General features: G+C 58.3%; 1 protein-coding gene across 2 annotated transcripts; it reads left to right on the top strand.

Annotated features, from left to right (window-relative positions):
- The first annotated feature begins 4687 nt into the window (after positions 1 to 4687).
- On the top strand, positions 4688 to 14147 carry LOC101071090 (putative Polycomb group protein ASXL1). Of its 2 annotated transcripts, XM_011619777.2 has the most exons (11): positions 4688 to 5263; positions 7579 to 7662; positions 8199 to 8318; positions 8507 to 8702; positions 8779 to 8933; positions 9039 to 9123; positions 9197 to 9363; positions 9439 to 9535; positions 9632 to 9737; positions 9857 to 10823; positions 10975 to 14147. In XM_011619777.2, the coding sequence occupies exons 1-11, from the start codon at positions 5207 to 5209 to the stop codon at positions 13372 to 13374; spliced, it is 4434 nt and encodes a 1477-aa protein (XP_011618079.2). In that variant the 5' UTR covers positions 4688 to 5206; the 3' UTR covers positions 13375 to 14147. The 2 variants fall into 2 exon arrangements, with proteins under 2 accessions (XP_011618079.2, XP_029689168.1); XM_029833308.1 differs by lacking the exons at positions 4688 to 5263; positions 7579 to 7662 and adding an exon at positions 7674 to 8019 and having other exon boundaries at positions 8201 to 8318.
- Positions 14148 to 15117: the final 970 nt, after the last annotated feature.

Here is a 15117-nt window from a genome sequence, read left to right as displayed (position 1 = left end):
CGCCGCGGCCTCCTCACGGCCGCCGTCGGTGCTCATCGTATGGAGACCGAGTCAGTTTCAGGTTAATGCACGCGTGATGCGTTCAAAGACTCCTGTAACAGTCAACACCAAACTCCTGGGGGGGGGGGGGGGGGGGGGGGGGGGGGGCTCAAGTGCATGGACTGAAGAGGATTTCTCCCATTTGGTTGCAATGACATCTGCATTTGCTTCAAAAGGGTCACGCTTGCTAATTAAATAATGAGGTAATATCGATGAGGTGATGTGTTGTGTTCATAGAAATAACTAGCTTAGCATCGTTAGCACTGGCGCTACGCGCGGGAGTGAGAAGAAGAAGAGCGCATCTCTTCATCACTGCTGAAAGGCCTGGGTAGTAGTGAGGTTAGAGCGCTGGAGCTGCTCATCGCAGGGCTGTTGTACGACTGAGGTAGCTGGCTGTGGTGTTGGCCCCCGGGGCCCTGGGCCACATGAGCCTGGGGGGCTGAAGAAAGGGAAAGGGCCCTGGAGGCTGGGAGGACAGCCCGGTGGAGGGGGATGGAGATGAACTGCTGGTGGTCGCAGGGGGGTAGCTCATCACCAACCCACCCATCCCCATTGTGGGGGCTGTAGGGGGGCAGGCTGAAGGGCAAGATCCCAGCAGGGGCCCCAGGTCCATGTTCGTGGTGCAGGACAGCTCAGCGGAGGCGATTCGCAGGACTCCTGGACAGCAGGTGGGGGTCGCCGCTGCCCCCCACCCCTTCACCCAGCACTTCACGCTGGGGGGAGGCAGAGGACGAGGCAGAGGAGTTGGCCGCACTCAGGTGAGGTGGGGGGGGCGCTCTGCAGGTCCAGCAGGAAACTGTCCACTTCAGCACGTGGGTATGAGGTAGATCCATGCTGGTACCGGCTCACGTTGCTGTAGGGCTGCGGCGCCTGCGGCTGCTGCGGCGTCCCGGGGGGCTGCAGGTGGTGGTGGTGGGACTGGGGGGTCATGTGGCGCCCCACGCTCATGCTGGGGGCCAGGGAGCCCTGCATGAGGCCGTGAGGGGGGGCCCAGTCCAGGGACCGGGTTGGCCATGGGTAGGAGTTGTACATGTCCCTGGAGTAGGGTGTCCATCGTGTCCCTTGGGGACCGTGCTAATGTCCGCGTTAACGGGACTAGGCTCCTCCTTCACTGGGCACTGGGGGGCGGGGGCAGGGGCGGCGGCAGCCATGGGCGTGCAGGGGGGCATCAGCCCCGCCTCCTGGGCGTGGCTCTTCTTCAGGTGACGGGTCAGGTGATCCCTGCGGCCGAAGCGCTGCGCGCAGCGCGGGCACAGGAAGTCCCGGCGGCCCCGTGTGCACGACGGCGTGGCGCCTCACGTCCTTGCGAGTATAAAAACGGCGGGTCGCACCTCTCACACGAGTACTTGCGCTCTCTCACGGGCACGGCGGCGTTGGCGCCCACCTCGGACGGCGGCGGTCGGTCGATGTGGCTGCCGAGGTGCTCCAGCAGCGATGGCGCCCCCTCTGGACAGGGCACGGCGGCGCCGCCCCCGTGGGCCGCCACCACGTGGCGCCTGTAGCCCAGCTGGGTGTTGTACTGCTTCCCACACTCCTGGCAGTGGAAGAGCTGGCGGCTGGGGGGGGGGGGCCGTCCTGCAGCTGGCTCTTCAGATGGTCCTGCTGGTGGAACATGGCGGGACAGACGGAACAGCGGCGGCTCTACCGCCACACGGGGACACGGGCCAAGAGCCTGAGCAGACACAGACAAGACTCATGAGGATCCTCCCGACCATCAGAACACCCGGGGCTCGTTAGCGTGCTCCAAGGACGTCCAAGTGCTGCTCGTTGACGGTGTGGCGGGCTTTTGTGGCGATGACTGGCGGCCTGTGCTGCCCGACTGAGGCAGCCTGTGTCCAGCTCTGGGTCCGGGCGACAGCAGCTGCCATAGCAACCCCGAAAGGGCTGCGGAGACGAGGAGCTTGGGAAGCTCTGACTGGATCTGTGTGTCCCTGAGAAGAGCTCTGTGTGGGCTCGGGTCGGCGTCAGTATTCAGCAGTCACAGAGGAAGCGGGTCAGAACCTCCGCAGACCTGCAGGACAGAAACACAGTCAGCCAGGAAGGTCCGAACAGACCCGGGGCTTCATCCAGGTCTTCTGAAGCCAGGAGGAAGAAACGAGAGGAAAACACAGCTGGAGCTCATCTGCTGACAGTTGTTAACGTTTATTATAACGATTATTATAACGTTTATTATAACGTTTATTATAACGTTTATTATAACGATTATTATAACGTTTATTATAACGTTTATTATAACAATTATTTATTTATCGGGAAGTCTTGGTCATGTAAAGCAGCTGGAGCTGATCTGGGTCAGACCGGGTCTGATGGAGGACCAGACCGGGTCTGATGGAGGACCAGACCGGCTCAGACCGGGTCTGATGGAGGACCAGACCGGGTCAGACTGAGTCTGATGGAGGACCAGACCAGATCAGACCCGGTCTGACCAGGTCTGATGGAGGTCCAGACCCAGGTCAGACCGGGTCTGGTGGGGGACCAGACATTTGTCTAGGTTCTACAATCCCTGTAGGAATGAATCCTTGATGCAGCTTCATTTTCATTCAGGGGGGGTTCGTGAATTAGGCGGCTCCGACGGAGAAGCGGAGCCCAGGCTGCTGCGGGGCCCGGGGCCGGGGGCCGGGCCCGGGGCTGCAGTGCCATCTTGTGGGTCCTCAGCATGGAGCCCAGTTTAGAAGTTGACGGTTTCGGACACTTTGGGTCACTTCAGGGGTCGCATCTAAAGCCGGGCAGTAACGCGCAGCCTGGGCGCCTCCGGGCGGACTGTAGCCGCCTGGGGGGCTGCGGCAGCGGGACGGGGGTCGCGTCCACACCGGGGCTAAGTTTCTCTGCTAGCCGAGCGGAGCGCACAAAAGTCGGCGGCGGAGGCGAAGCTGGCCGTGTTGCTGGGCCGGTTGCGGTGGTGCTGCCCCGCTTTCCGACCGCACGACGGCGTGAACGGAGGCTGCAGCGAGTGTGCGTGAACTTTGCGGGTCTGTGCGCCGCCTTAAAAGCGCAAAAAACAAAAGATGTGGCTCCGCGGAGTTGGACCGGAGTTGCGGCTAACTCCGCAAATGTTCCCCAACTGGCTCAAACTCCGGCCCGGCCTCACCCACACCGAACACACGCTACTCACCGAGTGGGCCTCGCACCAAGTCCCCGTCCAGCCTCGGTTCCGGGTCCAGATGGACATTTTTGGAAGAGTTGAGCGGTGTTTGTCTCAGTCCGGGCCGGACTGGTGGCGCCGCGCTGGGAGCCATGCATTCTGGGAGAGTGACGTCACCGCCAGTGGAAGCTCCCCAAAACCAGTTGACTTTCAGCCGCCTGGACTGGCCCGAGTGTTCGGGTCCGGTTCCGCCCAGAGGTCACCCGTCTTTGAATAAATGTTCATTTCTAAAGCCTGGCCAGAACCTTCAAAGCTGACTTGGTTCTAACCAGAACCAGTAGAGAACCAGTAGGAGAACCTATAGTAGAACCAGTAAGAGAACCTGTAGTAGAACCAGTGGGAGAACCTGTAGTAGAACCAGTAGGAGAACCTGTAGTAGAACCAGTAGGAGAACCTACAGTAGAACCAGTGGGAGAACCTGTAGTAGAACCAGTGGGAGAACCTGTAGTAGAACCTATAGTAGAACCAGTGGGAGAACCTGTAGTAGAACCAGTAGTAGAACCAGTGGGAGAACCTGTAGTAGAACCTATAGTAGAACCAGTGGGAGAACCTGTAGTAGAACCAGTAGGAGAACCTATAGTAGAACCAGTGGGAGAACCTGTAGTAGAACCAGTAGGAGAACCTATAGTAGAACCAGTGGGAGAACCTGTAGTAGAACCAGTAGTAGAACCAGTGGGAGAACCTGTAGTAGAACCAGTAGGAGAACCTGTAGTAGAACCTATAGTAGAACCAGTGGGAGAACCTGTAGTAGAACCAGTAGGAGAACCTACAGTAGAACCAGTGGGAGAACCTGTAGTAGAACCAGTGGGAGAACCTGTAGTAGAACCTATAGTAGAACCAGTGGGAGAACCTGTAGTAGAACCAGTAGTAGAACCAGTAGGAGAACCTACAGTAGAACCAGTGGGAGAACCTGTAGTAGAACCAGTAGTAGAACCAGTGGGAGAACCTGTAGTAGAACCAGTAGGAGAACCTGTAGTAGAACCTATAGGAGAACCAGTGGGAGAACCTGTAGTAGAACCAGTAGGAGAACCTATAGTAGAACCAGTGGGAGAACCTGTAGTACAACCAGTAGGAGAACCTATAGTAGAACCAGTGGGAGAACCTGTAGTAGAACCAGTAGGAGAACCTATAGTAGAACCAGTGGGAGAACCTGTAGTAGAACCAGTAGTAGAACCAGTAGGAGAACCTATAGTAGAACCAGTAGTAGAACCTATAGTAGAACCAGTGGGAGAACCAGCAGGAGAACCCGTAAGAGAACCTGTAGTAGAACCAGTGGGAGAACCTGTAGTAGAACCAGCAGGAGAACCCGTGGCTACGTGGGTTCTGGCTCGCTGTCCTCAGCAGGACCGGCTGCGTGAGCAGACACACCTGAGGTGTCTTTGGACCTGGATGGAACCCAAAGAGAAAAGCCCCTGGAGCCGAGGAGCAGAACCCAGAACCTTCAGCAGCGTCTCGGCCGACGCCTCTGCAGGTTCTCTAGTAGAACGTCTGAGCTGGACGGGCTCGAAAAGCCCCGTCACACCTGGTTTGTATCGGTGACTCGCGCACAGGTGAGAAACCCAGGTGATCCAGGCGGGAGGGACGTGATCCCTCAGGCGCGTGTCCCTGAGCGTGGTCAGAAGGTGCGTGAGTCGCCTCCAACACCTCCCGCGTGGTCACGCACCGTCCCGGATGTTCCGCGAACCTCGCGCTGCTGGGAGGGGTCTCGTTCACCAGGCGGCTGTGATGCGCGTGTTCAGATGTTTGCGTTCCTGCGGAGGCGCTGACCTTTGACCCCCTCGTTGCGTTCCACGGAGGCTTGTCCTGCAGCAGCTCGGAGCCCCGCAGACCCGCGGTCCACACGCACGCACGCCCGGCGCGCAGCTCGTTGTACGGCGGAGAGGCCCCGCACCCCGCAGCCAGCACCGCAGCGACTCCGCCAGCCTCCCAGACCCGCCGGGAGCCCTTCGCCATTTCGCCCCACCGCCAGCGCGTCGAGGTCGCTTTGTAGAGGCTCCGCAGGCGAACGAGGACCGCAGCGCCGCCATGAAGGACAAGCAGAAGCGGAAGAAGGAGCGCACCTGGGCTGAAGCGGCTCGCATGGTAAACGCCGCCGATGGCTGCTCGTGATGCCTTCATGGGCTCGTGTGTTCAGGTGTGTTGTTGTGTTTGGGGATTCTGCTCACGACCGCCGTCCGCTCGGCTCTCGGCCGGTCACTGCGCCCGCTCCCGCGGAGCCCGCGAGCGGCTCGCGTTTCACAGAGTTCCCGGCGACAAGAGGCTGCTTTTGATATAAAGACGGGTCTGTTTTAGTTGGACGGAAAAGCCTACGCAGCAAGCTAACGCTGCCTAGCACGCTAACGTCCTCCTCGTAGCCTCAGCTCTTTGTTTGCTAGGCAGGAGGATAGCGAGCTTTAGGCTAAATATCGGGCCAACCGATGGTGTATTATGCTCCAGCGGCATGTTTATGTTCAATATATGATTGAGTTGTCGGTGAAATGTGGTCTAGATAACCGCACCACACTCCTTTAACACCAACGCCGCATAATTCCGGCTAATATTGTTGACCACAGCGCAAGCTAACATTAGCTTAGCCAGCAGCTAACGGTTGTTGTCTCCATCGATATTCACCACGGCCTGTGTGAGGAGACCCGGCCAGCCCCGGTGCTCCTGGCTCACGTCTCTGTCCTGATAGCCGAGCCACCACCATTGTTCCTTTTTTGAATTTGCCTTGAGTTACATGAAATGCTCAGTTAGCCAGCGGGATGGGGTGGGGGGGTCCGGGTAGATACCTGGAGCCGATAAATTAAGTCGCGGACAAGTGAAACCAGCGGAGATTTGGCCAGAATGGACGTGGACCTGGACGGCGAGTGTCCTGGCCCAGGTGTCCTGCTGCTCATGTGTCCTGGCCCAGGTGTCCTGCTGCTCATGTGTCCTGGCCCAGGTGTCCCGCTCATGTGTCCTGGCCCATGTGTCCTGGCCCAGGTGTCCCGCTCATGTGTCCTGACCCATGTGTCCTGGCCCAGGTGTCCCGCTCATGTGTCCTGGCCCAGGTGTCCCGCTCATGTGTCCTGACCCATGTGTCCTGGCCCAGGTGTCCTGGCCCATGTGTCCTGACCCATGTGTCCTGGCCCATGTGTCCCGCTCATGTGTCCTGGCCCATGTGTCCTGGCCCAGGTGTCCCGCTCATGTGTCCTGGCCCAGGTGTCCCGCCCATGTGTCCTGGCCCAGGTGTCCCGCTCATGTGTCCTGACCCATGTGTCCTGGCCCAGGTGTCCCGCTCATGTGTCCTGACCCATGTGTCCTGGCCCATGTGTCCTGGCCCAGGTGTCCCGCTCATGTGTCCTGACCCATGTGTCCTGGCCCAGGTGTCCCGCTCATGTGTCCTGGCCCAGGTGTCCCGCTCATGTGTCCTGACCCATGTGTCCTGGCCCAGGTGTCCCGCTCATGTGTCCTGACCCATGTGTCCTGGCCCATGTGTCCTGGCCCAGGTGTCCCGCTCATGTGTCCTGACCCATGTGTCCTGGCCCAGGTGTCCCGCTCATGTGTCCTGGCCCAGGTGTCCCGCTCATGTGTCCTGGCCCAGGTGTCCTGGCCCAGGTGTCCCGCTCATGTGTCCTGGCCCAGGTGTCCTGGCCCAGGTGTCCTGGCCCAGGTGTCCTGCTCATGTGTCCTGGCCCAGGTGTCCTGCTGCTCATGTGTCCTGGCCCAGGTGTCCTGCTGCTCATGTGTCCTGGCCCAGGTGTCCTGCTGCTCATGTGTCCTGGCCCAGGTGTCCCGCTCATGTGTCCTGGCCCATGTGTCCTGGCCCAGGTGTCCCGCTCATGTGTCCTGACCCATGTGTCCTGGCCCAGGTGTCCCGCTCATGTGTCCTGGCCCAGGTGTCCCGCTCATGTGTCCTGACCCATGTGTCCTGGCCCAGGTGTCCTGGCCCAGGTGTCCTGGCCCAGGTGTCCCGCTGCAGCCTGTTAGCAGACACGACTGACCGACGGCTGCAGGTTCGAGTCCCGAGCAGAAGCAGCAGGCGTCCAGCACCGTCTCACATGTGGGACCCTTCAGAGGGGAGGTCTAGTGAGGGAAATACTGAAGTTATAGGTTCTAAATAATGACCAAAAATATATTTAAACCTCCAGAGACGCAACAAATGACGTCTTTAAACGGTATAAACGAGAAAATCACAGTTTACGGCTGATTTGATATCAGTGGTTAAATATTTCTGCATTTTGGGAGGTTTTCAAAAAGAGCTGCGTTTCCATGACGACCAGAATAAAAAAATAAAATGGCTTGATGTAAACTCACCAGTCAGAAGTGTTGTGAGCTGAAAATCCCCAAACAAGCAGCTTAAAGACGTTTCGGTAGCGTTGAGATGAAAGAAGAAGAAGAAGAAGAAGAGATTTATGGGCTGTTTTCTCCTCCAGGTCCTGGAGAATTTCTCAGATGCTCCCATGACTCCCAAACAGATTCTGCACGTTATCCAGACCAAAGGGCTGAAGGAGATGAGGTCAGAGACACACACACACACACACACACACACACACACACACACACACACACACACACACAGTAGTGCTGTGGCCCAGGACTACCACCGTTTCCTGTTGGCTCTGAACTGAGGGGCTGCAGCAGCGTTGATCAGTGGTCTGCTGTGACCACGACCTCTGACCTCCAGACCAGATGAGTCACGCGGCGTGAAGAGCGCAGCAGAGCTGATCAGTCTGAGCTGCTCTTCAGTCCAGAGGAACCACTGCTGCTCACCAACATCTCACTGACTCTTGGTTTTGTCTGATCAGCTGTCAGACTCTTGTTCTTTCTCTCCTCATGACCGGCTGCTGCTGCACGGCTGCTGCGCCACACAGGAGGTAAGCTGGGACGCTGCTGGTCTGGTCTGACAGATCTGGGTTTGAGAGTTTATATCTGGTTTTGAGAGTTTATATCTTGTTTTGAGAGTTTATATCTTGTGCTGCCGAGCGGCTGTAAAGCTTTGGAAGCTGCAGTACCGCGGCCCACCAGCAGGGCCTGAGCGTCTGTGTGTGTCTGCAGTGGGACGGCTCCTCTGGCCTGCCTGGTCACCATGCTGCACTCTCAGGTCCGAGGAGATCGAGTCAAGAACAGCATCTTCTTCAAGCTGCCGGGACGGATGAGCCTGTTCACTCTGAAGGTACTGACCCGACTGTCCGAGCACGCCGACGGCTAATTACACTCGGGTACACCCAGGGTCCAGAACGCTGATCCAGGACGTCCTCCACCTGCTCTCTGTGCTCCTGGGTCAAGACAGAACCACCCGAACCAGTGACCATACCGCCATAACCAGTTGCATAGGAATAACTGATCCGTCTCGCTCTGCAGAAAAACGCTCTGCAGTGGACAAAGACGGCGCCGGAGCCGGAGACGCCAGCGGAGGCGACGGGCAGCAGCAGCACACCCGCGTCCAGCAGCAGCACCTCTGGGTCGGCGCCGCCGCCCGTGGCGCCCACCGAGGCGGCCGAGCAGGAGAGCTGCGACTCCAGCGAGACCACGGCCACGGCCAGTGGCGACAACGACGGTGTGTGTTAGCTGGTGTCAGAGGCAGCCCTGCGGGACGCCTGCGTGCAATAACCGCCTGTGTCCTTCCTCTGAAGCTTCGGTGGATGAGAGCTCGTCCAGCGCCTCCTGTTCCACGGAACCGCCGGCGCCCTGCAGCAGCCAGCCCCAGACCCGCCTCAGCAGGGCCGCGGGACAGCAGGGGCGCACAGAGACCCAGCACACCCAGACCAGACTGAGCCGCTCCAGACAGGTCAGCGTGCCAGCAGGGACCCCCCAGGGGGACTGTGGGGGCTCCAGCACTGTTCCGCCACTGTTTCTGAGCATGGACGTAACAAACCTGCTTCTGCTCTTCCAGTCAGGGAGACAGAGGAAGAAGGCCGTAATGATGCCCCGGGTTGTCCTCACCCCCCTTAAAGTCAACGGAGAACATGTCCCCCCAGGTACGCCGCCCCGCGGGGGCGTGGCCCATGAACGCCAGGAGGAGGAGAGTCACGCCTGTTTGTTCTGTGACAGGACCCATGAAGAGGAACCGTGGAGGGCTGGACGTGGACTTCGAGACGCCCGGTTCCATCCTGGTCAACACTAACATCCGAGCGCTCATCAACGTGCGCACCTTTGCTGCTTTTCCTCCACAGTCCCAGCAGCAGCTGCTGCAGCTGCTGCCCGAGGTGGACCGACAGGTAGGACCCCCACAGGCGGCTCGGTGCCGGTGTGTCTGCAGAACGGTTTTACCTTCAGTGACTCTGTCCTCACAGATCGGGCCTGATGGGATGGCCAGGCTGAGCAGCTCAGCCCTCAACAATGAGTTCTTCACCCACGCCTCCCAGAGCTGGAAGGAGAGGCTGGCGGAGGGTACGCTGCCCCGTCAGCCCAGAACCTCCGGAGCAGGTTCCATCCCTTTGTTTTGATCTGGGTAGACTTAACGGCTTTGATCTCTTTGATCTGTAGGTGAATTCACACACGAGATGCAGGTGCGCTTCCGACAAGAGATGGAGAAAGAGAAGAAAGTGGAAGTGTGGAAGGAGAAGTTTTTTGAGGAGTACCATGGACAGAAGTAAGTTGAGCTCCTCGGGGGGGGGCTCAGTCCACTCAGAATATTAGTGTAGGAGCGCCATTTGAGCGTTACCATGGTAACGGCGATGCACAGACAGACATGGGTGTGTTTGTGTGTAGATCGGGCCTGACCAAGGAGGAGTCTCTGAAACTGACCATGAGCGATGCCAGCGAAGTTTCCGCCACTGTTCTGGACAGCGAGGTGGGTGTGGTCAGGAGCGTCACCCCCAAGAGGCGCAGCGTGGGTCGACGGAGGAGAGACGGAAGGATGAGGAGACGCACGCGGGCCGACCTTCGCCGCAGGGCCCGCCGGAGCCGCTGCAAGGCCACCACCTCCACCCTGCAGGCCACGGAAGCAGCCGAGGCCGGCGCCACGTTGGAGATGTCCTCCGTGTCTGTGGGCTCGCCCACGGCCGACGGCACCGTGGTGCAGGGCGAGGTGGTGCTGCAGGCTGAGGACGGCGTGGAGATCCCGCCCGAGAGTGTCGGTGGGGAGCCAAAGGCCACGCCCACCCCGGAGCCAGTCACGGTGCCACCTCCCACCCCCACCCCTACTCCCACCCCGAGCCCAAGTCCCAGCCCCGCCTCCACCAGCGCCAACGAAGAGCAGGAAGTACCCGTTTGCCTGCTACCGGAGGAGGCCACGCCCATATTGGCTTCAACATCCTCCCCGTCCTCCTCCTCCTCCTCCTCTTCATCTACATCTTCACCTGCATCCTCGCCCTCCTCGCCCTCTGACAGACAGGGAGCGTTTGCCACGGGCCTGGACTCCTCTTCATCCTCCTCCGCGTCCTCCAGTGTGGCGGTCGCGGTCGATCCCTTGGACGACGCCGCTTCTGTGGCCACCTCCATCACTGGCGGAACGGCCACCAGCAGCCGGGAGAGCAGCCCCTCCGCCAGCCCCGCCTCCACCCCTGCGCCCAGCTCTCAGCTCAAGGACCAGAAGAGGAGACCGGAGGAGTCCCAGACCTTCCCCGAAAAGAGGCCGCGGCTTGACGACCGTCAGTCCTTTCGTACCACAATTGACGGTGTCAGTTCAGAGAAGCCGCAGCCGACAACAGAAGAGCCCAGGGTGCCGCCGATCCGGGTGAGAAGCACGCGCTTGGTGAAATGTTGTTGTTAAAATGTCTAATCTAGCAGCAGATGGAACGTTCTTAGCTGCATCAGAGCTGCTGCGTTTGGAGCCTTTGTCCTCGGTTCTTACTTGTGCCTCATCAATGTCTCTCCTCTCTCTTCAGATTCAACTGTCCAGAATCAAACCTCCCTGGGTCAAAGGACACCCCACGTATCAGATCTGTCCCCGCATCGTGCCGCCGGGGGAGGGGTCGCGGCGGCCGGGGACGGGGGGCGCCCGCACACTGGCGGACATCAAAGCCCGCGCCCAGCAAGCCCGCGCCCAGCGCGAGGCCGCTGCTGCTGTTGCGGCCGCTGGAGACGGGCCACCACCGTCAGGGGTCCGGGTGCGGCCTGCTGCTGGGGTACCGGATAGCAGCAGTGGACGACGAGCACAAGAGCATCCGGGACCTATCGAGCCCGGAGGAGGAGGAGGAGGAGGAGGAGGAAGAAGGGGAGGTGGTCGGATGGAGGAGCAGGGATCGTCTTCGGACGCTAATTCGTCTGGAACACAACTACAGCGTCCCAATGTAGACCCAGAGCAACACTCGTCTCCCTCCCCATCCACCACCTCAACAACACTGTCCCTGGACCCCCCACGGACCCCCACGTCCCCTCTGGAGGAACCGGCTGAATGTTCAGAATCGGCTGGGGAAGTACAGGCAGCGTCCGCCAGCACTCAGACCTCCTCTGAAGGACTTGCAGACAAATCAACTGGCCCCATTTCTCCACGGCCCGACTCTCTGCCCGAGTCTACCCAAAAGCCCCCCCCTGAGGGGACCGAGCGCGTGTCTGGGAAGCCCCCACTGGTTCCCACCTCCATCCCTGATTCCCTTCCCAGGTTCGGGGCTCAGGGCGTTGATGTTATTCATACCCTGGCCTGTCAGAGCAAAGATCAAGTCCTGGAGAAGGAGTCTGGCCTGGGCGGGGTCATCCAGCACAGCTCCCAGCATGTGGACCCCCAGGAGAAACCCCACGTGGGGCCACGCTCTTCACAACACTCTGCAGTGGACAAAGATGACGATGGAGGGACACACAGTGACTCCACTGAAACTGCTTCTGATTGTGAGAATGAAGGTCAGGAGGACCACCTGGACCAGGACTGGGGACCCCAGAGAAGCAACCAGAGAAGCGGCCAGTTGGTCATTTGCAGCCCCCCTCCTCATAACCAGCAGCCCGTCATCCAGGCCCACACGTCTGGTCGTCAGGGTCACAGTGTCATTCAGCCCTGTTTCCCCCAGTCCCAGGACCACCAGGCCCCTCCACAGGGGCTGAGGGACACCAACGTTGTGGTCAAGACAGAGCCTGGAGACGGGTGCAGGGTCTCCCGACACGCCGACGAGCCGATTCAAGTAGATCTGAAACCCAGAGGAGCGTCTGGTCCGGCCAGACCCGTGTCTACTGTGGAGGCCAACAACCCTCTGGTCACCCAGCTGCTGCAGGGTAGTCTGCCCCTGGAGAAGGTTCTGCCCCCACACTCTGCAAACAGGCTGGAGATCAGCCGCGTGCCGGGCCTCAGGCCCGCGGGCACCAGGACCGTGGCACCAAACCATCCCGATGCTTCGGCCCAGACCTCAAGTCCAGACCTGAGCAGCACATCTCCCACAGGCCGCCCGGAGATCCCAGCTGCAGCCCGGTATCAGACCCAGCAGCCCCCCGGGGCCGTGCCGGTCATCACGCCCCTCCCCCCCTTCTCCTCATCCTCCTCTTCATCGCCAGCATACAGAAACAAGTCAGAGCTGAACTCTCAGACCGGCCTGGAGTCCGTGGCCATAACAGACTTGCATGGACCTCAGCCCTCCCAGGGGGCCACGCCGGACCGGCTGCAGCGTACAATGCCCGATGGCCCCTCCCCTCCTCACGGGGACCCCTGCCCCACCGAAGTTGCCCCACCTGTGAAGATAACCTGGAGGTCCCCGCAAGCCGCTCCTCCCCCGAATCACCAGCAACGGCTGTCTCCTGGACCCCCAGTCAAGAGTGAGGCCACGGTGCGCCCCCCCTGCCAGGCGCTTGCCAAATCCGCCCCCATTAAACCCCTGCACATTCCCAAAAAGGAACCTGGGAGCTCCATGGACAGTTACCTGTGTGGGGGGGCGATGGAGGGGCTCCTGAACATGGAAATGACTTTGGCCAGGATGGCAAAGAAGGAGCACAACAAAGTGTCCTACTCCTCCACCTCGCCGTCCTCGTCCTCCCCTTCGCCCTCCCCCGCCTCCTCGCTGCCCTTCCTGTACGGGAAGCTGCCCAAGGGGGGGGGCGGCGGCGGACTGAGCTACACAGCCAACGTGTCCGTCGTGGATAATGGCGGTTTCTCTCGGAGCCTGGCGGACGGCGTGCTCCAGCTGCGCCCCCGCCAGGGCGGCCTCAGCATCCAGGCCTTCGCCGACAGCGCCGCCGAGGAGGTGGCGCTCAAATGCTCCTGCCGCCTCAAAGCCATGATCATGTGCCAGGGCTGCGGCGCCTTCTGCCACGACGACTGCATCGGGCCCTCCAAGCTGTGCGTGTCGTGTTTAGTGGTCAGATAGTTGGGGGCCGGTGCACTGAGGGCCGGGGGGGGGGGGGCAGAGACTGTACAGACACCTGAGGGGCCCCACAGGCCCCTCCTCGGGTGTGGGGCTGGGGGGGCGGAGACTACAGACACCTGAGGGGCTCCACAGGCCCCTCCTCGGGTGTGGGGCTGGGGGGGCGGAGACTACAGACACCTGAGGGGCTCCACAGGCCCCTCCTCGGGTGTGGGGCTGGGGGGGCGGAGACTACAGACACCTGAGGGGCCCCACAGGCCCCTCCTCAGGTGTGGGGGCGGAGACTACAGACACCTGAGGGGCTCCACAGGCCCCTCCTCGGGTGTGGGGCTGGGGGGGCGGAGACTACAGACACCTGAGGGGCCCCACAGGCCCCTCCTCAGGTGTGGGGGTGGAGACTACAGACACCTGAGGGCCCCCCAGGCAGCATTGCCTTGTATTATACAACTGATCTGTATTTTTGGGTTGTTGCAGATTTTTTGCCCAGTTGTATTGATGGTATTATTGTTATTATTGTTGTTCTGTTTATATTATTATTATTATTATTATTATTATTATTATTATTATTATTATTATTATTATTGTGAATTTGAGGCATAATGGATTGTAAATTGTGCCTTTTTGTTTTACTCACAAACATTTACCTCATCTTATTCCACCTTCGTCACGCGGTGGCCATCATTGTTTTGGGTCCTCGTTTCCTCGGCAGACGGCGACGAATTTTGTCTCTTTGCGCAAAGAAGTATTTTTTTAACCATTAAAAGGAGTAAACGACAGCGGTTTGTGCCTCCTTTACTGAGACCCCCCCCACGCTGGAAATGAAGCATTTTATCTCACTCTGAAGGTGCCGTTGTGGCTCCGCCTACTTTTACCTGCTTAATTTCATGACTGTTGAAGTCACCTGGTGTAAAAGTTCCAAAGGCTCCGATGGACGTTTACTGCAGGTCACCTTTTATTCAAGAGCAACTTAAAGACTAATTCACACACAGTCATTAACACAGACGATACAAAATAAATATTCACCATCACTTTGTTCTTCTTCACCAAATAAATAGCAAATAATGTGCAGCTTAATATTAACGGAGTATTGCAATTTACTCAAAGGTTTGTGAAAATAAAAGAAATCATATAAACAGAAGCACAAAAAGCTTTAGAAAATTATTAAAAAACTTTCAGTTACAAAATATTTGCACTTAAAAACATCCCAGTGTTTTTTTAAATAAATAAAATATATAAAACAATTCATAGTTGATATCTTAAAATATTTCCTCTTTGTTCAACAGTAGAGGAAACGCTTCCATCCTCTTGATCACCATTTTAAAATCTTTAGGTAAAATTTTTAAATAATATAAATAAACAGAAGGAACAATAAATAGGCCAACAAAAATATCACAGCACAAATGAATAAATATATTAAACACTATTAAACCAACATTTGAAAAATACTTAAATAGTTTCACAGCAATAGTAAGAATGAAGCTACAAACTAGTCCTGAAGGTGCAACATCACGTCTCATGGAACACTATCGACATTATTGATGGAGGTGCACGAATGTGATCGGCTCAGGCTAAATACTGACGTCTGTGGCCTCACGCTCACAGGGACCGCCCACTCCTGCCACGCCCACTCACCCACAGCTGCTCACACCCACCATCATCACCCACTCACTCATCACCCACTCACCCACTCACCCGTTCACCCATCACCCATTCACCCACTCACCCGTTCACCCATTCACCCACTCA

Source organism: Takifugu rubripes, chromosome 3 (genome assembly GCF_901000725.2).
Source record: "Takifugu rubripes chromosome 3, fTakRub1.2, whole genome shotgun sequence".
In the NCBI taxonomy this organism is placed as follows: domain Eukaryota; kingdom Metazoa; phylum Chordata; class Actinopteri; order Tetraodontiformes; family Tetraodontidae; genus Takifugu; species Takifugu rubripes.
This window is presented reverse-complemented; position numbering and strand designations above follow the sequence as displayed.